At 52.4% G+C, this 22,810-nt stretch overlaps 2 protein-coding genes across 2 annotated transcripts; one reads left to right on the top strand and one right to left on the bottom strand.

Annotated features, from left to right (window-relative positions):
• Window positions 1–58: 58 nt before the first annotated feature.
• Window positions 59–1,210, bottom strand: LOC105701637 (V-type proton ATPase subunit e 2). The gene is made up of 4 exons (XM_012428541.1): window positions 976–1,210; window positions 677–724; window positions 507–594; window positions 59–444 (listed from the first exon to the last, which is right to left on the bottom strand). The coding sequence occupies exons 1-4, from the start codon at window positions 1,071–1,073 to the stop codon at window positions 424–426; spliced, it is 255 nt and encodes an 84-aa protein (XP_012283964.1). The 5' UTR covers window positions 1,074–1,210; the 3' UTR covers window positions 59–423.
• A 4,724-nt stretch (window positions 1,211–5,934) lies between these two features.
• Window positions 5,935–22,473, top strand: LOC105701876 (lachesin). Its single transcript, XM_012429008.1, has 6 exons — window positions 5,935–6,109; window positions 7,250–7,419; window positions 19,243–19,453; window positions 19,537–19,664; window positions 20,535–20,703; window positions 21,487–22,473. The coding sequence occupies exons 1-6, from the start codon at window positions 6,070–6,072 to the stop codon at window positions 21,591–21,593; spliced, it is 825 nt and encodes a 274-aa protein (XP_012284431.1). The 5' UTR covers window positions 5,935–6,069; the 3' UTR covers window positions 21,594–22,473.
• The last annotated feature ends 337 nt before the right edge of the window (window positions 22,474–22,810 follow it).

The raw sequence follows: 22,810 nt of genomic DNA, 5'->3' as shown, positions 1-22,810 counted from the left end.
TTGCAAATTGATTTTTGTTGTCTGACATTCATGCACTGATGCGAAAAACTTTTTTACATAAGGGAAGTTCTACTCGAGAGAAAAATATTTATTGTGAAGTACTCGATATGATTCCTAAATTAAACATAACGCTTTCCAGAATGTAATACTGAGTCCTGCTGCTAGAATAAATATTTTGAGGCCTCCGTTAACACGCCCGACATGGATCCATCTCGTTGCAAAAGAAAAATACAGATGAACGAGTAGTCGATACAGCGGGGTGAATTAATCACATTGCCGTTGCTACATTCGTATTATACATAAATGAATTACAGTTGTATACCACATGTAAGGATGCTGCTTTGCAGGGGCTCCTATAGCTCGAGGAAGTATTACCTCATGAATAGACAAAATATTTACAAACAGAATTGTAAATAATGGAATTTACGTCTCAATTGGATTGCCCTGCAACAAAAATTTTATTATTTCACGTGCATCTAGAAATAAGAAATGTATTAAATACACACCCATTCGCGAGCCATTATAAGAATAGTTGTATTGGGCAGCTTAGGTCCAATCAATGGATTCATTTGCGCCATGTAACAACATAACCAGCTGGAACAAATGTTCAAGCGTTATTTACATGGAAAAAGAGAACATATTCTTGACAACAATTAAAACAAATTAAACTACTTACAACAACCAACAAGTAAATGCCGTCAACATCAAAATAGCTTGAAGGATTCTGAAAAATACAACAAGTATTCATAAAAATTAATTCCAGTACATCGAATAAATCAAAATAATTAAACGAGAAGTTAACGCAATGAAGTTACGGTTTTTCTGGCGTCATGGAAATCGGAGCTAATCTGTCAATGGATGAAAACCCATCGAACATTATTGTGACAAATATATTACAATTATCTGACGTTTTAATATCCAGAAAACTGATGCAGATTCCTGAAAATGGGTTGGTCTTTCGATTATGTTTCTTACCCCCGGTTAGGACCTTTTGGAACGAAGAACGGTAAGACGATTCCAACCACGCCCCACAATATTGAGAAAATAAGGACCGGTGCAGCAGACGCTCCCATTTCTGTTCTTCTAATAAATCACTTTGCAAACGAAAACAAAGTGTTTTATATGTATTCACAGATGATTCGACCAGACGGTCCCTGGCTGTCCCTGATTATTGAAGAGACGAATCACATGATCCTTGTGACGGCAAGGATAAAGCATTCGGAGGGACCTAGATGAACAATCTATTCTAATTTGTAGTCACCTCATCATGAAATAGCAATATTAGTTCACGAATGCAGGGAGCGCTGCAATCGAAGAAATAAATTGCATTGCGAATATGGATGTACTTAAATAGAAAAATAATAGATGGTGGCCCATCATCATGGCGATCCCCTAGGAAATGCGACGTTCTGATTGGTCCAGCGTCAGCCAATGAGAGGCTAGGACGTTCTCGAAGCTGGCGCTATTTTTCAAAACTATTTTTTCGCACTGTCGATCGTCATAACGATTGAACTACACCTCGTTTTAAGCGTGGATTGAACATTCCTTCAGGACGTTTCTTGCTAAAGAGTGTCGTGCCTTGCCCCTGTCCAACTTCGTCAGTTGCCGCGTATAATGTCGGATATTGTGCACGTAGACCCTCGCTACGAGAGATTTAATCAAAACAGTTACAGGCGAAAAACTATTAAATCAGCTTTTAAAAAGTTGTGTGAGGCGTATTTTAAAACGCGACAATACGATCTCGTCGGTCTCACTTGTGATTAAGTGGATGTCGGGTTTATCGACATCACTTTGGAAAGGCCGAGAAGTTCCAACCGCTCGCCGAGGGATGGTGCCACCGGCGCGACGCCATAACCGCGCCGGGAATTTAAACGACCCTGACGGAACAAATCGAAATGAATACTTGAACGGAATCGGTTAAGACGCGATTACGTTGCTGCTTTCTTTCAGCTCCATAAAATCCAACATTTTATCGTGCCGCCATACACTTTTTATTATCCAGTTTCGCGATAACTCGAGGTCCCACAGTTCCTGTAATTCCTCGCGAAGTTGCGTCGGGGTAAGCCGGCGTCGCGGGTGAACCGCAGCCTGCAAATGCATTCAGCGAGTTCGAGCGGCCCTCGGTAATAAATTTCGCTCCATTCCGATAGCGCATAGGAGGAAGGGCTCGATAATCCCGATGCGGATTTTCGCGTCCTGGTTTATAAGCAATCCCGTAGGTGGTCAGGGACTGGCGAACCGCGGCCGAAATCCCGGTGCCGAGTCGCGAGGAGCCGGCCCGGATTCGGGGAGAGCGGCGAAAAGTTTATTGCGAGGACGCCCAACTATGCAGCCGCGGTTTGCCCGCGTCGGGCCGGTATTTTGGCACGCGGCATCCGATTCGGCGTCGGCGAGTTATTAACTTCGAGCGCTTGTCTCGCCCCGGAGGGGGTGCGGGAATCACGCTCGCGGTTTCGAGGACGATCGTCGACGTTTCCACGGGCGCAATTCGGTACACGTGGCGCCATTAAAGGTACCCATTTCTTTTCTTTTAACCACAATTCTTGCGATAGATATGAAGGCTAAGAATACGATTTAACATTTTGCACATAATCGGAAGACCACGTAATCCCGATTTTACTGATCGAAAAAAGGTACGCCATCTTTCCATGTCATGTGTTCCCCGTCGAGGACCATAAACTGCGTATTTAAGATTTTTGGGGCATTCCGAAGGCGCTGTAAGGAAAATTCAGGAAATCTGGCAGCCAGCCGAAACGTTGCTCCCTGTACAAGTCTAGTGGGGTGCGTGGCCGCGAGAGGACGCGGCGGGCGCCGAAGAAGTCGGATGCTGCAGGGCGGAGGGATCGCAAGGCGCATGCGCGGATGTCCCGACCGCTCCGGGGTGGTTCGCTCGGACCATCTCGGACGTTTAACGCACCAGTCTTCGGCGAGCCTCGTTCGCGTGCGGGTCTACGTACGTATATCCGGCGCCCGGCCGGAGGTTCCTCAAGCGCGCCGCTATAACCTCCAAATCTGGAGGTTGGACGGGAAAAAAAGGACTTTTCGAGGTGATCACGTGACCTGGAGGAGTACAAAGTTAGGGTGGACATTTTTGGATTCTGTGCACCTCAGGGCAGTGATGGACATTTTTCGTGCCAGTAAAAAGTTTCCAATGGATTAAACGAGGGGAGAGGAGGGTCAGTTAGGGTGTCCCGATCGGCGATAAATTTTAATAATGGATTGTTAGTGACGATCGTTGATGATTAGGGGTAATTAGGGATTGTTGTCCTTGTTTGAGGAATCAGTACGGTTAGGGAGACAATATGGGGGGATTAGGAGTGGAATGGCGGTGTTTAATTGGACGCTCGGTGCGACCGTTGGGGTTCGGGGTATTTAATTAAAAATGAGATGCTCTCGATTGGGCCGGGTTAGGGCGGACCTTTGGTCGAGGTTCTATCCGCGATAATTCGAGAGGAATCGGGGCCCGGCCGAAAAGGGCGCGGTTCTTTTCCGAGGTGAGGCTTTCCGACGCAAATTGGCTCGCGCGACGTGCGATCGTTCGGCAATGCGACCGACGATCTCCAATGACGATTTTCGATTTTTAGTTCGTTAAACCTTGATTCGCTGGACACTCGTAAACGTGCCGAAGATTTTAAACCGCTCGTGGGTTTTTGAGTAATTTTACGTTTACTCATAAAACAGTCCTGATTGATATTATTGATTTGTTTTTTTTTTTTTTTAGAAGAGGAATAGGTGGAACTATTATTTTGCTTCTCGAAGGGTACAATAGGAGACGCGTCGAGGATAACGTAACTATCCTTCCTCTCTCTCTCTCTCTCTTCCGTGGGGGAATAATTTCCCGCAGATTTCCGGCGGCAAAAGGAATTTCTGCATCGGCAAAGGGAAATGTTTTCCGCCGAGACATCGGGGGGATACGTGCTCGAGGAACTCGGTGGTTCGTGTCAGTGACTACAGAAGAGGTTGACGTTGATCCTCGAGAGACTACCCGAGGTGCACTCGAGCCGCTTCTTTTGTCGGGGAAGAAAGCAGGGATGAAGAACCCGTGCAGGGCTCGCGAGGAGTCGCTCTCGGGCCCTCGTCTCTAGGACGTTTGCGTCTCGGGTTGGCGACACCGAGGCGTCGACGAAGAGGACTCTAATCGGCCCTCGACCGATTAGAAGCCCCGAAAACCTCGATTTCCAGACCCCCCAGGGACGACTTCATGAAGGTTTCCGGCATCCGGCGGCGGGGCGCGACTTCGGGGACGGGGATTCCCGAGAAATTCGGGAAAAACCGCGACAGACCCGGAGGGATGCCCTGGAGCTTTAAAACCCGCGGTGAACGTCGAGGATAAGGAAGAAAAAAAAAAAATCGGAAGGTGTCCTTCGGGATAATCGGCCGAAAAATTCGACAAGGACCACCACCAGGGCCGCGAGAAAGACCTCTATAAAAACCTGAAGAAGACCTCGAGAAGATCTCAAGGACTCCCCGGGATAATCGGCGATCGACCGGGGAATTCCCTGACCCGAAGAGCCACTTCTGGACCAGTGCGCTAAATTGATAACGTGCTCGCTTCCCGGAGTAATCAAACGTCCTCGGCGACGCTCGGAGGAAACGCATTGTCCCGGGTCCTGTAATAGCGCCGCGTAATTACTCTCGCCGAAATTATTTCCGACCCTCCTCTTGGTGGTTCGCCGAGGCGGCCGAGTCGTCGCCGAACCCCCGGCGGATTTTTCGCCCGGAACGAAACACGGATCCCTCCGACTAGATCAATGAAACGTAATTGCGTATGCGCTGTTGGCTCAAAGAAGCTCGGCCGCCGACACCGCGCTCGGGAGCCCGCGTCCATTATGGTAATCGTAACGATCCTTTCCGCCCGGGCTGATTCGAGGTGGGATTTTTATCGCTTTTATCGCTCCTAACGAGGGTCCGCGAATCGCTGTCGATTCGTTTATTCGGGAGGTCGCGATATACAGGAGCGGGGCGAATTCCGCGAGTCAACAGAATTCCGCGAGTTTCGTGCACTGCGGGGAGTTTGGAGATTAGGGGCGTTTTACGTTCCGAAGATCCGCCGGAAAGTGGAGATCGGAATGAAACTCGCCCGCTCGGGAACGGGACGGCGGATATAAAGAGAACGCTAATGTCGACCTCGAGCGAGTTACGATAATTGGACGAAACAATTGGCATCGGGCGGATTGGATTCCGATCGGACTCTCGGGTCGGCCGATTTACGGGGGACGTCTCGTTTCGTCCCCTTTCCCGCCATTTCCGGGGGGCGAGCACGCTCTTAATTCCGCCGGCGAGGACTCTAATCGAAATTTTGACCCTATTGGGACCTTTATGACAGACCTTAACTTTTAACCAGAAATTGGACCACTTTGCGCGCGTAACTCGACCCTTCACCGTATTCTTACGGGAGCGATTAATGACGGAAAGGAGAGGAAGGAAAAATCTGAATTTGATTTTCTGAGGAAAGAAATTGCCATTTCTTGTACACCTTCGCGATAAGACGACGGTGAGGGAAAATAATCTCGATCTCGAGTGATGGTCAAGTGGGTTTTTTACGTGGCATAAAAAAAGGGAACTTGTGCAAAATCGAGTTCCCACGAAGGTTCCAAGTAGGGTTGAAATTACGACTCGAGGAGGCCACGGAAATCGGAGAGTTCGTTTCGACCGAAGGGTGGACGAGCTTTCCGGAGGAGAACGCCTCACCGGGGATAGCTCCAGACGACGAGGATGGGCTTTTTGGAGGGATCCTCGAGACTCGAGAGAACTTTCGGGACGAAGGACGAGTGACCTCGAAAATAGGGGAGCCCTTCGAGGCAGGACTCGACTCGGCCAGGGACTCGACCTCCGACATGTGAGCTTCGCGAGAGGAGACGTCCCGAGAGGTCTGGCGACGAATGGAGCCCCTCGGGGAAACGACCCCTCGATGGGGCGGTTCGCAGCCGTCCTTATAAAAGGAGCCGACCCTTGCTCGCGGTAGAGGAGGCGCCCGAGGACGCGGAACGAGCGCGTCTCAGCCTCGCCACGACGGACCTCGAGGACGGGGACGAGGGCGAGGACGACGGCGCGGGTGGCTGAGGAAAGATGAGGAACCTACTGCTGACGCTGGGCCTCTTGTTCGCCGGTGAGTTCCGCATCCTCGACTCCGTCGGGTCCCTCCTCCCTTCTCAAGGGAAGATTTTTGCCCTTTTAAAGAAACCCCGTGAATTAAATGAAGAACCCGCGATACCGTTTCCACCCTGCGAGTGGTACTTACAATTCGAGGGAAATTATTTATGGGCGGTGGTTACAGGTTCTCCGGGATGGATATTTTGAGTGGGGAGCCGTTGGCGGGGGTTCGAGGCTTCTTGAGTTTTTGGACCTTTTTAGGGTCCGTCCGGCCAGGAGACTCAGGGCGGGCGGACAAAGGGGCGAGGGAATCCATCCCTGGGATGAAAGGAGAGCCCTCTTGAAAAGGGGAACCCGGAACCGGGGAGTGTTCTTCCCGTCTGATTTTCCTCCCCGGGCGCCCGGGGCGTGAAAAAGCCCGGCGCCCAATGACTCGAGAACGCTCCCCGGCTCCTCCGCTCCTTTATCGACCCCCTGGTGCCCCTCCCGACGGGAATCCGAATCGGGGAATAGACTCCGGATAGTAGGCGGATAGGCCGCGGTTATCGGCGGGTCACCCAGGTCCATCCGAACGTCAACCCGATCGGGCCTTCGATTGCATCGGATGAATTTGTCGAGTCAACGAGTCGTCGTATCGACGCGTTCGGGCCATCGACGGGGCACCGGGTCCTCCCTTGGGCGACCATGCCACTGTGAAACACGGTTCTCCCTTCCTATCGTATAAAAATTTTCGACCGAGAGATCCCCCTCGCGATTACTCCACCGCGAGGTCCCAGCATCCAACGATCCAGCTGCAGATCGCTCTGGAAGAAGCAAACGGTCGGCCACGTTTGCGCCCATCCATCATCTCGAATGGGGCGTTGGCCAACTCTTGCTTGCATTTCCACCCCGTGAACGGTTTCCCCTGCCTTGTCGGTGGACCCTGCGATGACGTCTCGGGATGACGAACGACGGTGCTCCTAAGTGCCTCGAGGGTCCTCGGTGCATACGGTTGCATCGTGTAGTCCTCGTAGCGCCCCGCCGCCTTCCTCGTCTCGGGAATCCAATTTCCCTTTAACGAACCGAACATCCCATGTGTACGAATGAATAAAATTCGATAATATTAAATTCATGGTATTCTTGACGGGGTATGAGATGGGATTTTTGTTCGCTTCAGCCCAAGGTCCTGGCCGGTGCGCATCCGACGACGACAGCCAGGAGGACAGGGACTTCGAGCCCTTGGACAGGGGGCCCTATTTCGACGTCGCCGCTTCCCACAACGTGACGGCCCTCGTCGGGAAGACTGCTGTTCTGAACTGCCGCGTGAGAAATTTAGGAGACCGCACGGTACGTACGTCTCGTCCCCATATTCCGAGCAGTTAGGGAACGAACGCGTTGTCCGACCACCTAGGGCAAATACCCTGCCAGTGTAGAACAGGACGACACGTTTAGCTTCCTTGTCTACTTAGGCGCACGTTGCGCACCCGCTCGAGGGGACGGCGTCCATCCCCGTGTTTGTGCATCCGAGCGATGGCTCGTGTCGAGGTCGAGATGCGGAAGTGCAGCTCGTTGACTCGTCGAGGCTGCGGCCAAACGCAAATGGCACGGGCAGGGATGACAATGACGGCGATGAGGACGATGACGATGACGGGAATCGCGCCACCTGCGGCCCCGGACTCGCAAACGACCGGTCGATGATCATCGACCGCGATCTGGAGCAAACGTTGGCCTTCATTGGCGGTACTCCTCCCCGTCTACCCCGATGACCGGGGGATAATCGTGCTCCCGTTTGGCGCAAGAACCGCCAGCTATGCGAAAGCACGTCCTGGAGGGTGTTCCCGGGATCCTTTCGCGGGGATACCGCCCCGGAGAGACTGGATTCCCTCGGGACCCGGTGAAATCGAGAGCGGGATTCCGAAACGGAGCCGCGCTTAAACGGGGGTAAATACTCCAGAGCGACCTCCAGGTTAGCCCTCGTTACCCGCCAGGGTTTTGAATTTTGGATGGCCCCGCGACGGGGAAAAACCGGGATATCAAAGGTGGGACACTAACCGAGCGTCGTTGGGACCCGCTCCTGGAATTAATCAGGGAGCCGGCTGGTTAAAGGTTGGAAGCTCCTACGAGTGCCTTTTTAGACACACCCTCGGCGCAAATATGCAAACGAGGTACCTGTTCCCGGATTAGCGACCGGGATGGTGCGGGGATCTCGCCGCGTTTTTCGCGACCAAGATGCGGAGGGACCGGGAAAAACCGGGAACCGCGTCCCGCTGGATGCCGTCCCCTGAACCAGGAGAGATTTCCTCGTTTTTCCCGGATGTGGGAAACCTCTACAACCCTCCACTCTCACCCTTCCTTTTTTATTTATTTATTTCTTTTTTTTTTTTCGGCGGAACCAGAGAAATGTTTGGAAAAATGCCGACAGGGTGAAAATTCTCGTCGGACCTGGCCCCCTCGATCGTGCTGTTTCAAATTTGAGGGCGTTGTATTTATTTGTTTATTTATTTATAAGGATTATCGTGGATCGCGATCCTGCGAGCGATGGCCGGCTCGGACGTATCCGTGCAGCAAGGAACACCGATGGAAATCGATTCGGATTACTGGGGGAATTTTGATAAATTTCCGTATCGATGCATCGATGCATCGATACATCGACCCGGGATGTGTATTCGAGCCGAGCTCGAAAGGTCCAGGTCCTTTCAGGACCTCGTAGGAAAGGGGCCATTCAAGGGATCTCAATTCAAGCTTGATTTTTCAAATTAAATCCCTGGTGTTTAGACCCCTGGCGTTTTTGTCCCCCTTCCGGGGAAAAATCGAGCACGGTCAAACGCGACCTCCGGATAATTGGTTATCCCGTCGTTAATGCAATTTCGCGGCTCGGCCCTTCTCCGCCATCGTACGGGGTGCAATCACTTTACGTCCCCTTCCCCTGCGTAAAAAGTAATCAGTGAATTACGAGGGCGCGGAACGACATTAACGAGTTAACGGAGTTCTTTCGAGGCTCGGGGAAATATTTAAATTGGATCCCGGATGTCGAAAGTTCGCGGGCATCTTTCCACGAGAAAGTTTCCCGGTGAAAACCGCCTAGGTGTGTTGGGCGCCTTGATGTGCGGCGCTTTTGGTTTTTTACCTTCGCGTATCGTTGGGATTACTCTTTGCCGGGAGATTTACCGATCCCGAGGGCCCTTTAATTACGCAGCTTCCTCCTGGAGATTCGAATTTCGGTATGAATTTTTTTTCCTCTTTCTTTTTTTCATTTCAATTTATATCCTCCTCCTTGGAGATTTTCAGCGAAACTGGGCTTTTAAATCTGCGCGAGATGGCGTGGGTATGCCGCATGCACGTATTTATATATACATGTATTACTGGGTTATGATTATTATTTAATATCTCTTAGACACTTGGAGCGCCGTATAACGATGATTTGAATTTCTTTTTTTTTTTTCTCTTTTTCGCCGATCCTCGCCTCGCGAAATTATTATATTTGCCGAATACAAGGTTGATTCCAACCTGGCCGGATGTCGGAAGTTTGAGGGCTCCAAGTGTCTAACTTCTCGCCTCGCGTTTCGAGATCCGAGCTGTTCGTCGTTTAACGCCTTAACGCCCGTCGACACCCCTCTGACGTCGAGGGTTTCTCTTGTCGACCGAAATTCGAAGTCTGGGATGAAATGTTTAGCGGGGACCATTGAACCCCCTCCCCGGAGGGCCCCGTCGAACCCCGGTCCGAAATGGAAAACCGCTTTTCTGAAAACTCCCCGGAAGAATGAACCGAACCGATTGACATTGGCGTTAACGACTCGGAGATTCGGGAATTCGGAAAAATTCGTCATACCCCGAAACACCAGAGGAGAGAATTTTTGCCAATTGTTTTGTCACGAGGCGTCCGGAATTTTCAATTTTCCCGCAATTTTGAAGAAACGCGTTGCAGACGGGATGACTTCGTTACACGTATTTCGAATGGAATTCCTTTCGAAGACGTGCCGTTGTTTCGAGGTTAACGGGCAATCGAAGTGGGCTGAAAGGCAGGAAGAAATGGAGGCCCTCCGTTTCGCGTTTCCTGGAGCTGGTCGTTGGGCGCGTTAACGCTCTTTACGCGGGTCCCTTTAATCTCGCGGGTGCTCAAACGTCCCGCGGAATTAGAGCCGTAGGATTAATCGAGAAACTGGGTGCTACTCGTTGTGGGCCGGCCAAGGGAGAAGGAAGGAGATGGAGAAACCGGAGTAAGAGAACCGAGCGCGAAGACACGTTCCCCTCGGGGACGAAACAAAAGGGCTTAACGACGTGAGGACCGAGTTGAAAAGAGTCGCGCGAAGAACGTACACATTGAGGGAGTTTCGCGCGAGCCGAGAGCTAACCAAGCCGGAGCTACCCCGAGAAACTACCTAACGAGGCCACGGACGAAAACGAGCGGCCAGGCCGAGCTACCGGGGCAACTAACGAACGAAACTACCCAGGCAAATATCGGCCGATCGGTCCACGAAGAAGTTGCCGAGGCGCGTGATGTGACTACCGAGAGAGGAGAAAGAGGGGAGATAACGGCGTTGAACGAAACTACTCGGGCGGATGCGGAACGAGAGGCGGCTTCGATATCGGAGGGTCAGGGAGGAGAGGTAAGAGCCGGAGACAAAAGCGAGGAGATAAAGGGGCACCGATAAAGGAAGGGAAAATTATTCCAGTAATTATTTTTTTCGAGTAACGCGTAGTTAGTAGGCAGCTACGAACAAGCGGAATCCCGAAGCGAGGCTTGCCGGAGGAGACCGGGAGGGACGCGTTCCATGGGGACGGGACAAAAGGGCTTAACGACGGGACGGAGATGAAAAGAGTCGAAAAACATGGGCGAAAAACGAGGGGACCTCCCGAGCCAACGGAACTACCCGACGAAACACACCCGGCGAGGATTCTTAACGAGGCTGACCCGCGAAGATACTCGACGAGGGCCGCAGAGAAATCCGTTTGCCAGGTTTCTTTGGAAATGGACGTCGCCTACCCTCGGCGTGGATTTACCGCGGGGTCGTATATTCCTAATATAAATTCGTTATGGTTTCAATAACGGCCGAAAGACTTTGGGAGGGAACGCCGACGATCGCTTTGCATCCGTTACCCCGTACACAATACTCGGCCGATTAACGGCTGGCCGTAACGGCGGCGTCCGATGATATATAAGAAGCCGTTAAACGGTAACTACCTCTCGCGAAAATAGCCGGCGTACTTAAGGCTCTAATTTCTCAGCGTAACTACTCGGCGCGCAACCGTTCGGCCGAACTATTTCCCCGGGACTAGCGGACTATTAACTGCGAAACTAGCCGTTAGTCGTTTGTCACTAACGCCGGAAGAAAGATGGCGGCCCTGGAAACGGCGGAGGAGAGAAGCCGCGAAGACACGTTCACCCGGAACGAGACAAAAGGGCTTAACGACGGAGAACTCGGCTAAGAAGAATCCGCCAAAGAGCATCGAGTAGATGGCGACTAGACGACGAAGCTACCCGGAGGAAGTTCGCCCTCCTTGGAGACGAGTCCTCGTTTATGCCGCGCACGTGGGGGGACTCGGCACCAACTCGAAAATGGAATGTCCCGACCGTTTTATATTTCGATATTACCCTCGATATTATAACGGCCCCTCGTTTAAGGGGGATGGTGGAGCTACTCGATATCGTAAATTCCCTCGATTTGAAAGTGGAATATTCCAATGGGATTCCACCTCGCTGGTGACGCGCGCCGTTGTTCGGGCGTCGGGGTGGACGCTGTAAAAGGAACACGAGGTAGAAGCTCGGTTAGAGATTGCGAGATGATATAGGATTACCGGTTCGGGTTTAATTCCGCCGTTTAATATCGGGCCGTCCCGAATTCTCCGACGCCTCTCCTTTTGAGTAATGAATATTCAATATTCCAATATGGCGGCCGATACAGGGGGCAGCCGCCTCGAGGAGGCGTCGAGCTTCTCGAGGGAAAACCCAGGTGTTTAGGGGTAGGAAAAGAAGGAAATCTTGAAATGTATGTACCTGGCGATCGATAGCCCCGAAATGGACCGCTATCTCGCGGTGTTAGAGTTCTGATACCTGAATATTAGGTTTCGGGGATGAATATTAAAAATTCCGGGCTCCAAAATGGCGGCCGCCTCGAGGACGCGTCGGACGCGAAGGATCGAAGGTGCGCTGCGGGGCCAAGAAATGGGAAGGAATTCCGGGAAAACTCGAGACGTGACGAGGAATAGTTCTAAAATGGTGGATTTCCTCGCGGTTCTCGAAACCTTTTAATTCCCCGATCTCGGATTCTTCGCGCTCTTCTCTCGCGCGATGAATATTCAATATTCCAAGATGGCGACCAATAAAGCCGCGCCTTCCGGACGAATCCAAGTTTTTCCGCGGGTGGGAGTAATCGAGAAGACCCCGAAACTTTGTCGGACGAAAATTGCCGTGGCTCGCGAATTAATGCCTCCGGGATTTATAGGCGGAATGGATAAAATTGGCGCGTTAATTAAAGTCAAATCTCGTTTCGCGATTTATCTGTTTTTCCCCGGGGAATTTCAACTTAGAGGCCGTAATGCACCGCGGCGAATGACGGGCCGTTTTTGCGCCGTTACTCCCGCGATTTAGCGTGTTAATTAACGTCACGGTTTTAATAACGGAATCTCACGTTTCGGACAACGTCGGTGTTCCCCGCCGGAGGAGTGGTGTTTGTAAATCCGAGCCCCTTTCTTCTCGAGGCAATGTTTATCGTTATGAATAATGCATCCCTGTAGCGGGCCGTTAAATCCATACCGAACGTCAAATGTTTATGACAAGCCGGCCGTCACGTCGGATTTCGCACAAAACGCCGACGGTAATTGTACTCGGGGAAGAATGGAACCGTAATGTAGGTTTCGCTCGATACGAACGTCTCTGGCCTCAAAACGGTACCGAAAAAAAAGAAAGAAAAAAAAAATGAAAAATACGACATCAACGTGAACTCCGAAACGTTCATCTTCGTGATAAAACCAATTTACGCGATTGAGCGGCCCAGAAAAAAAATACTTAAAAAATCGAGAGGTGTCTTATTATAGATAATTCCCTAATTTAAGGAATTAATAATACTTTCAAGTCTTGGTAATGATCCCTTGGGTACTGCACTTTATGATAATCCGACGACAATTGGAACAGTTCCCCCGAAACTTGGCGGACTTCTTGCGGCGTTAAAGCGGACGTCCTTATAAGAGCGAAGACGCCGACTTTCCGCGGGGAATTTATTCAAGAGCGGTTTATCCTCCTTTTCTCACGCGCTCGTTAATGCCCAGGCCGAAGATAACTTGTTACTTGTAAAACTTGAATTTTTTTTTCTTTTTCCCTCCTTTCTCCCGCGGTATGAATAATGCGGAGACCATGAGCCGGGAACTTCTCGAACGCGGCTCTCTCTCAGCTTACGCGGAATCGCGCGGATACAACGCCCGTTTTTACGTGCGCCGACTGCGGAAAGGACGGCCGAAGAATTCCGCATAATTCGTCGGAGCCGCGAATGGAATTCCGCGATTCGCGGATGTACATTTTATCCCCAGATCCCGGAGTTTCGAACGCGAGGCAGAGTTTGCGAGTCTGGTCGAGAGGCCGCCATTTTGGTCCCGGGCGGCCATCTTGGAGTCGCGCTCCCCAGTCAAGAGTTTTCGGAAGGAAATCCGGAATTCCGTATAAATCCCCGGATGTGAGGTCTCTACGTGGCCGTAAAAATTGTTGAAAATTTCGAAAGCCCCCAATTTTAAATAACGGCTGGCTTAACCGAGCTCCGAGGATTTTCCGCGGGTCTCCTGGTCGTTTTCTCCGATTTTCCCGGGGAATAATAAAATACCTCCCGTTCCCTCTCCGCGTGCCAATTTTTCATCTAGGTCCGTCCACCTGCCGAATTATGGGAATAACCCGGGAATAACCGATAATCGGGAGTTTTTCGAGGCTCGTTCCCAGGCAAAGGCGCGATCGGTTAATCTCGGCGTTTCCGTTTTCGTCCGCGTACACGCAATTGGGTCGAGTTAACGACATCGAAATGACTCCGTCGAAAAGGGAGGAAAACCGGCCGGAAATATCGACGTCCTCCCTGGGATGAGATCAATACTCGGGGGTGGTTGCCGAGTCCGGTCATTTGCTTATAATACCGTCTAGAATTGTAGATACGCACCCCTCGGACGCCGGCTTTTCCGCCCACCTCTCCTGGACGGAATTCATGAATTCCGGGGTAAACGACGAGAGACGTAACGAGCCACTCGCGGTGCGTCCACCCTCCCGAAACGGGAGGATCTTCCCGCGGGATGAAAAGGAAAGATCGGGCGAAAGGGTTTCGGGTCCTGGGCTCGGTTCTGCGGAATTAATTCCGCCGCGGGTAGAATTCATGAATCTCTTCGGGGCAGGGCGATACGCGGAATAACGAGCCACTCTCGAGCCCGGCGAGACAGTCGAGGCTTCCCCGATGGGACTTTGACGTGACACTCGATGAATTTTCATCGGGCCCCTCTTCCTTTATTTCTTCCACCCTCGTAAACAATCCCGGGGAATCGCTCTAACCGGCCGACAAATTCGGTGGGAAAAGCTCGACGAGTCGATTAGAGCCATTGGCGTCTCGTATAATCATCGGGATGGAAGGGTTGGAAGTGACGAGCGACGGTTGCTCGTTGGCTCGGAGCGAAAGTCCATCAAGGAAGATAAATAATAATAAAAGGGAATCGAGGGGGAATTATCCTTTTAATGGAATGTTTCAGTCATACGGGGACTGTTTTCCTCGATTTTCCTCGGACATCGAAGGATACGGTTCAATTTCCTATCGCGATCCTGGAAGGATCCTTCCGGTCTGCGCGCGGCCCGAGTTTTCGGGCTCTTCTCTTTCCTCCGCGGAATAGCAGGGAACTAAGATGTCGGTAAATTTACATGGTAAAAAGTTCCCCCGAACCCTCTTTAACGCTGTATTAGGTTGTCCGGGGGGAAGAAGGCGTTTTATGCGAGGGAACGCTCCGAGAGAGGGCAAAGGCACGAGTCGAGGATTCTCATTTGAATTTTTCCGAGGAGAGAGAAGTCGAACAGGCGTCCGACAGTCTTCTCTTCTCGATCGAGGAAGCTTTCGGCGGGACACAAAATATCCAGGACGAGCCCGAAACCGGCGTTACCCTCCCTGGTCCTTCTTCTCCTTTTCTTCCCTCCTGCATTTTCCAGGAATTAAATCCACCCCGGGGCTCCGTGGAAAGGCAGATTCTTATGTCAACGATAATCAAGTCGCCCGGGAGAGTGGAAAATGTCCGAAAATTTCCGGGAGCTTCTCAAATGTTACCCAAAATATCTCACCGCACCTTTTAGCGAAGGTCTTCCTCGGCGTTACTTCCTTTGAGCGCGTTTTAGACGCGACTCGAAATAAAATCCCGGGAGAGATGGAATTCCCGGTTTCGTCTCTGGGGAGGAACAATTTTCCAGGCTCGGTTTCCGTTAGTTGCGTACAAATTAATCGAGTGCCCGTGCGCGAAGGCTTGTTTGAAAAGCTCCCTGTCGAGACCAAAACGACGGTGTCTGTTTGCGAGATGTATAAAATATTTGGCCATTGCGTTCTACAAAAATTCCTGCATTCGGGCCCTCGGACCGCTGTTACGTGAATTATGAAACGCGAAACTGGGCGCATCGCGATGCACGCCGTTCCCCGGAGCTTTCGAGCTCGCGTGGACGATTTGATGCCAGGGAGGGGAATTTTACATCTTTCTCCGTTAATCAAACTACCGCGGAACGCGGCGAAAGTTTCCCCGTTCATTTTTTATTCCACCTCAAAATAAATACCGAGCGTTCCTACTCCCCGGGAATTAAGCTTTCCGAATGCACGTTGGAAGCGCGATTTAGGTCCAAATGGAGGAATTTCCCCCCACTCTTTCAATGAATGCGATTGTTAACCTTCGAGTTCGAAAATTTATCCCGGACCTCGGAAATAATTCCCGCTGTCCGCGAATTACGAAACCGTCCACGCATCGGGGATCCTGACGTCGTACCCCGAATTTCGCTCCTGAGGGAGCGCATAATTTGATATTAAAACACGCCCGGTTATTTTTACCCTCGCAACGGTGTACATTTAATTGCCGGCCCGCTAATAACGCGACACCGTCGACGGTAAAATATTTGATCGCGGTTTTTGCGGGCATTTCGCCATTCACGGCGGAATTCCCGGGGAAAGCCGTTCTCGACTCGACATTGTCGCCTCGACTATGGAAGGCGGAAACTAAACGAAATTCCCCCGGAAGTTTGGGGGAAATCAATTATAATTTATTTCTAAAATCTCGTTCGTGGGACTCCTCGCGAAAAGGTGGTCGTCGGCAATTGTTTCTCGAAATTTGTCACGTGGGGACGAAATTTCCTCCGAAAATTCTCCCTTGGGGTGGGTCGGCAGGAAAAATAGGAATTGCGACGAAGTTGCGAAACTTGGCGATACCGGCCCAATTAGGGTGGCCAGACCGTCCGAGAGTTTCGTCTTCCCGAGGGTGGGCGATTCGTTAAGAAGGGGAGGTGGGATTTTGTTCGTAACAAGTGAGATACGCAGGCGCAACTGGGTCACGTTGGGGGGATCGAAATAACTCGGTACGTGGGAACGTCGAATTTCTCGGCGAGATGAGGTCGATAGTGCGGCTTCGTGCCAGGAAATATAGATTCGTGTCGCTGAAGGGGTCGGAAGGCGACGAAATAAGTCTGGCCCGAGCTCTGGAGTGCCAGCAGGTGGAGTTTTGCTGCACGTTTTGGAGGCTTTGGTAATGCTGCTCCGCGAGCGAGCTCGGAGGTTCGATTTCCCGAGGCCCGGCCGAGACTTTTCGCCATTTTTTTCCCCGCCTTTACCTCGATTTTCTCCTCCCTTCGCCCTCCCGCGAGTACCGGCTGATAGGTTCCCATTATTCGTGTCCTCCGCCTCCCCCGACATCTGCCCAGGCGGAGCTTTTCCAGGATTAACTCGAGTTTGGATGAAATAATTGAAGTTGATTAGGATTTCCTACCCCCCCGGTTAAGGAGAGGGTCGATCGATCTTCGGGAAGCGACGCAGGGGACGGGGGATGGAATTTGCTTTCCTCTCTTTGCAAGCTCGCCGATTGTGTTCGAGCTTTGAGCCCCGATCGGGAGAGCCCCGAGATCGCAATTTTTCACGAGATGCCGAACAACGCCGGGCTCCCCTTTATTCCTGTCCCGCCATTCCTCCGATAGCTCCCGGTCGTTCCGAGCTTTTTCACCGGAGGAATTAAGCGACCTCTCCCGAAGGAATGGGCCCGCGAATGCCGAGTAGGTAAATCCTCGATTATGACGTTTATAAGGTGCGGCGTTTCCGGGGAGGGTCGAGTAACAGCCGGGACGTGACGTTTCCGAGGAAGGCTTACGAGCTTTCCGCCGGGTAAATAGACGCGGTATCGTCGGAGGGAAGAATCTCCTAGCCGCGCCAATTACGTTATTACATATGTACGTGGATATGTGCGGACGTGGGACGGAGTCTCGGTAGTTGGGAGGAAAAAGCGAGGTTAGGTGCGCCCGTCGGGGATCGCGGTGACTGGCGGTTGGACCTGACCTAGGAGAATAGGGTAGGTCGTGCCTGACCTAGGAGAATAGGGTGGGCCAAGCCTGACCTAGCCCAATAGAGCAGGTCAGGCACGGCGACGACTCCTGGCCGTGCCTGACATAAATTCTGCCTTTTCCACTTCGAGGGCCCGAGTCTCTTTTCGACGTTCACCAGTCGAACTCTCGTATTTTGAAATTCTTTGGGAAAAAATATAAAACCGCCGTTTAACGACGAAAGGACAACATCTAAACTTTACTAAGAAAAATCCCTTCCTTAAGGGGGTATTATCGTCTAGGAACTTGTTTTTTAAGTAATTTTTAGGAATTATACAAAAAACAAGCTTCTAGACGGTAATACCCTCTTAAAGATTGACAGTAATTTCGTATCAACGGTGGAAAATTCCTAACCTCTCTTTCCCACTTTCCCGAGGAACGCATCCTCGGCTGATCCCGGGTTATGACGTTTACAAGGCGGGGCGTTTCCGGGGTTAAAGGAGCCGAGTAACAGCTCGGACGTGACGCCTCGGAGGAAAGGTTACGAGCCCCCCTCCGGGTAAATAGACTTCGATCGTCGAGACGAGGAATCAACGAGTCGCGCCAATTGCAGCGGAACTCGCGTGCCAGTTGCGATCGCGCTTAGCCCATTCTTCTTCCCTGGGGAGCAGCCGAGTGCCGGGGCATTTTCCTCCCCCGATGGCCGCCCCCCGTTTCTCCTTCGCGAAAGTCATTACGGGAATTCCTCGTAGGAAATGAACGTTCCCTGGCACCCGTCCTCCCCCCCGGTGGAGGAGGCGGCGTGATCTTTTCGTAAACTCTCCGGGGGAGCCTCGTAATTCCTGCCCTGGGACCGGCAACAGGTCGCGGTAAGGCTCATTAAGAGCCCCTAATTCGGTTTTTCCATCATCGTCCTCGCATAACCCGGAGGACCGATCGCCGTCCTCTGGCCCAGCCGAAACATCTAAAAAAACCGCATCCACGGCGGTTATTAAACCCGGCCCCGCGGAGTCGGGGAATTATCGGGAAAATGTCGGCATCGACGCGTCTTGAAGGGACTCCGGGAAAAGGGCTGATCGGAATCGACAGCCCTTCCTTTATTTTTCACCTGGGATTTCCGGGAATTCGGTGCCAACGGCGACAGGACCCGTTTCACCTGTGCCGCCCCCCTTCGTTTCTTTATTAATAATTCAACCCTGTGGCGTGTCGAGACCAGCAACAGGTTGAAGCTAGATGGCTCCTCCTTTTAATGGATTTTTAAAAATGCACAACCGTTAAGGCCGGCAAATGGGAGAAATCTTGGTATTGATGATCGACCGGAGAGCAGAGAGTAGACTTAGACGAGCGTCCCGGAGAGCCTCCGCTTAGAAGCTAGGGTCTTGCCGACATAACCTCCACTGGGACACCTGGGTAATGGTCCACCGTGTACGTTCCGCTTACCCGGAGTGGCTGAAAGCATCGGCGACCGTTAAAGGTCCTGGATAGAAACGCAAGGCTCACTCTTCTCCGCGGCGAGGAAGATAGAGCCTCGCCCAAAGGGCTTTCAACGAACATCTTATCAAGCTCGGACCTTCCGGTCGCATCCAGGGAATTTAACTAGCCTTTTAGCGATTGCCAAGGACCTCCCCACAGGACTCGAGACGGAAATTCTCTGCTTCCAGGTGTCCTGGGTGCGGCACCGAGACATCCACCTGCTGACGGTGGGGATCGACACGTACACCTCGGACCAGAGGTTCGTCGCCTCGCATTTCCCCAGGACCGAGGACTGGACCCTCCAGGTGAAGTATCCGCAGCGTCGGGACTCCGGGACATACGAGTGCCAGGTGTCGACGACGCCCCCCATAGGACACTCGATGCACCTCTCGGTAGTCGGTCAGTTCCTGCACGGATTCCACCAGGGGGAAGAGATCGACCTCGCGACGCCTAACTCCACTTCGCTGCTTCTCATGCTTCAGAGCCCGTCACGTCGATCGTGGGAGGCCCGGAGATGTACATAAACAGGGGCAGCACTATGAACCTCACCTGCGTCGTCCGCCACAGCCCGGAACCTCCACCAGCCATCTACTGGACGCACAACGATAAGGTGTCTATCGGCCCGGCGCGTCTCTTCCGCTTCCAGGCCTCCCGATAACGAAGCATCGGTCGATGCATCCCGGAAGCGCCGTCGGCCATTTTTCAAAAAACCATTTCCCTTCCGCTTCGACTTACCAGAAGCGACGCCCACCGTCCTGGCTAACCCTGGTTAAGGGGACGTTAAAGTGGCATCCGAGGAATCAATGGTTCATGACACTTTTCTCCGAACTGGATTCACCGAATCGTTTCAAACTTTAGAACGCGAAAATGGAGGCTATAAGGAAGGTCTTGACACCCACGAATTTTCAATTTTTAAAAAATTTCCTTATATGTGTTTATAATTTTTTTTTTTTTCGTAAATGAAATTTCATTCGGAGACCTCTTTGATGGCACTTTCACGTCGCCTTAACTGTACCAAAAATGAGAAACGTTTCGACTCGATTGTTTGGTACGTTCTTATAAATTATAGCGGTGCTTTTTTTTTTTTAATTCGAGGAACTCGGCGCATATCCAGGGCGCCGTTTCACGGGCACTCCCAGTCGCTTCTTCCGATATTAACCTTGCATTAGGTGGTCGTAGGTTGTCGGAGGTGTCGCCGAGGGTCCCCTGAGATAGCCGAGCTTTATCGCGAATACACGGAACCGCGTGTACTTTCATTACCGGGCCATTCGGCGGCACTTTCTCCGCGTATTCCGCGGGGACACCTCCGGGCCCGGGAATAATGTCGGCCATTAAAAGCTCTCCTTCTTGGCGAGGTCCAGCGGGGCTGGGGAAGTCGGGTGCAGATTTCCCCGGGTCCTTTTATCAAGGCGTCGCCGGATCTCCCCCGTCCCTCGGGATGCCGGGCGAGTCTAACGACTTCCATTTTCTGACTACGCAGGAGATAAATTACGACAGTCCCAGGGGGGGCGTATCGGTGATCACGGAGAAGGGCGAGATCACCACGTCCTACCTCCTGGTCCAGCGGGCCCAACCTGCCGACAGTGGGCAGTACACTTGCCACCCCAGCAACGCCAACACCAAGACCGTGCAAGTCCACGTCCTGAATGGTACGAAGGACTCCGTTAAGACCCTCGAGTTTCGCTCGAGTTTCATTCGAGTTTCCTCGACTCCGAGCTCCTTACCGGGGAAATGTGCGCATTGTTGGCGCCACGCAGTTTTCCAACTGAATTCATTTCCCGGGCTCAATGGGGCCGTTAAGGAGTCGCGGAGTCCTCGGTCCCGGCGGAGCCTTATAAGTCCCGCAAATTAAAACGCGGTATCGTCGGCTGCGCCTCCGCCGATAAGGGAATAAGTCGGTTTCCACCTGGATCCGTGTCCGGGAAGTTAACCGGGAGACTAACCGCTAACGAAGTCGTTTATCGATGGAATTATGTATGACCGGGGTTAATGAACAACGAGGCAGGGCGTGCCTCCGGACGCTCTCCCTCTTCTCCGTTTTTATCACGTCTTCGGGTTCCTTGATTATCTCGTATATCATTCCGCGCTCGGCGGGTTGCGTCCTCCTTTTCGTTTCTTTAACCGGCCGTCCCGCAATACCCCGGTGTTATTCCAGGAGGTAACAGCGTTCTCCACTCCGGGATGAATACGCTTTTCCGCTTTAACGACGCGCGGCGTGGACAAAAATCCCTCCCCGGAGAAAGTTTCCGGGAGGACCTAGCCTAACTTTTCGGCAGTTTTCGCCGGGACGGGAAATGGGAAGTCGAACTCGCCAAAACGTTAATCGTGTATTTCGAGGTCGGTTGTTCCCTCCTTGTCGCGGGTACAATTCCAGGTTGCATTTACGCCGACCGGAGTTTGATGGGCGACGACGTCGTCTCTTGTGTTCCCAGGTGAGCACCCCGCGGCCATGCAGCACGGGGGCCAACTCAGGCTAGCCAACCCGCCGTTCGTCATCCTGTTGGCGAGCTTACTGGCGTTCGTGAACCACCGTCATTGAGGCCGGCGCCGCGGCTTCCGTCCGCGTCCAGTCCCTTGGCTCGCATCGGCCGAGCCGGCGCCCAATGAGCGAGGAGTTCCGGCCGCTCGACCAATGGGGACCGCCAAGGTGGAGGGTAGCGCCAGGGTAGCGCGCGAGGAGTGTGCACCCAGGGAGAGGGAGAACCCCGGCCCAGGATCGAGGACGCTCCATATTTTTACCTAACCTCCCGCACCCACCCCCGGCGGGGTGCACGCGTGCACCGCCTCCATTTGTCTCGACCTTCCCTGCAGATCCGAGCGCAATCTCGAACCTCGAGGTAGGTATATCTCCCGCGGAGGTTCGAATGTGCCTCGCTTTATGCCCGACCTCGCTCCTCCTTTACGTAACCCACCGGTGAGGCCCGGAACTACGTTTTCGCCAGCTCCTTCCGCCTTATTTATCCCTCTCTCTCTACTTGAAGATTTGCGCACGGGCGCTCATTTATAATTCGATACCCACGGGGTCACGAGGAGGATGGCGTTCCCCACCTCGTCCTTTTCCAGCTCGCCGTGGAGAACGGAGCTAGGGAGACGCGGGGGCTAACCTTTCGCACGCTATCCGGTACACTTAATAGACCCGTAGACATAAATTCAGATTTAAGTGCAGCCTCGAACGTAACGCCGGCATTACGATGTCTTCCCATTAGGAGGGGACCCCCCGCTGCCGGCTCTCTTCCCTGAACGCCCTCGGCTCCCACCTGCGAGTACTTGCACGCACCTCGATGCACCTGCCCGCACCTGCACCGACCCACCCTGCCTTCCTGCATCGCGCTCCACGGGATTACCCTCGAATCGCATCCTCCAAAGCCCCCTGTCTACGTCCTCCGTCGAGGCATCCTTATGCAAGACCCTTATCGACGTCACCTCCGACCTCATCCTTGTGGTATCTCTTTGGCGATATCATGCCTCGTCCCTGGACGGAGTTTCGTCCGATCCCGATCGGCAGGTAAATTATTTTGGATTTATTCCTCGAGGGTGATCGACCGATACGTTCGTTGTCCTTTATCGGGACCCTCGGTAAGGACTTTCGATGCCGGGTGATCCTTGGATCTCCCGGGAAAGCGGCGACCAGGTTGCCCTCGTGTTCTCCGTGGTTCTCCCTCCCTCTCTCCGGTTTTTCCCGTACTTTTTACCTTTTCGTTAAATCACATCCTTTCTACGCGCCCGCAAACGCCCATCCAAATCCTTTTCCTGGAG

Source organism: Orussus abietinus, unplaced genomic scaffold, assembly GCF_000612105.2.
Source record: "Orussus abietinus isolate OABI.00-Male unplaced genomic scaffold, Oabi_2.0 scaffold24, whole genome shotgun sequence".
Lineage (NCBI taxonomy): Eukaryota > Metazoa > Arthropoda > Insecta > Hymenoptera > Orussidae > Orussus > Orussus abietinus.
The sequence above is the reverse complement of the archived record's forward strand: the minus strand, read 5'-3'. Positions and strand labels throughout refer to the sequence as shown.

Coding starts and splice junctions, on each gene's coding strand:
- LOC105701637 (XM_012428541.1), bottom strand. CDS start 1,073: ATGGGAGCGTCTGCTGCACCGGTCCTTATTTTCTCAATATTGTGGGGC. Junction 725..975: donor CCAAAAGGTCCTAACCGGGG/GTAAGAAACATA, acceptor TGTATTTTTCAG/AATCCTTCAAGCTATTTTGA. Junction 445..506: donor TTATAATGGCTCGCGAATGG/GTGTGTATTTAA, acceptor TTTTTGTTGCAG/GGCAATCCAATTGAGACGTA.
- LOC105701876 (XM_012429008.1), top strand. CDS start 6,070: ATGAGGAACCTACTGCTGACGCTGGGCCTCTTGTTCGCCG. Junction 6,110..7,249: donor GCTGGGCCTCTTGTTCGCCG/GTGAGTTCCGCA, acceptor TGTTCGCTTCAG/CCCAAGGTCCTGGCCGGTGC. Junction 19,454..19,536: donor GATGCACCTCTCGGTAGTCG/GTCAGTTCCTGC, acceptor CTCATGCTTCAG/AGCCCGTCACGTCGATCGTG.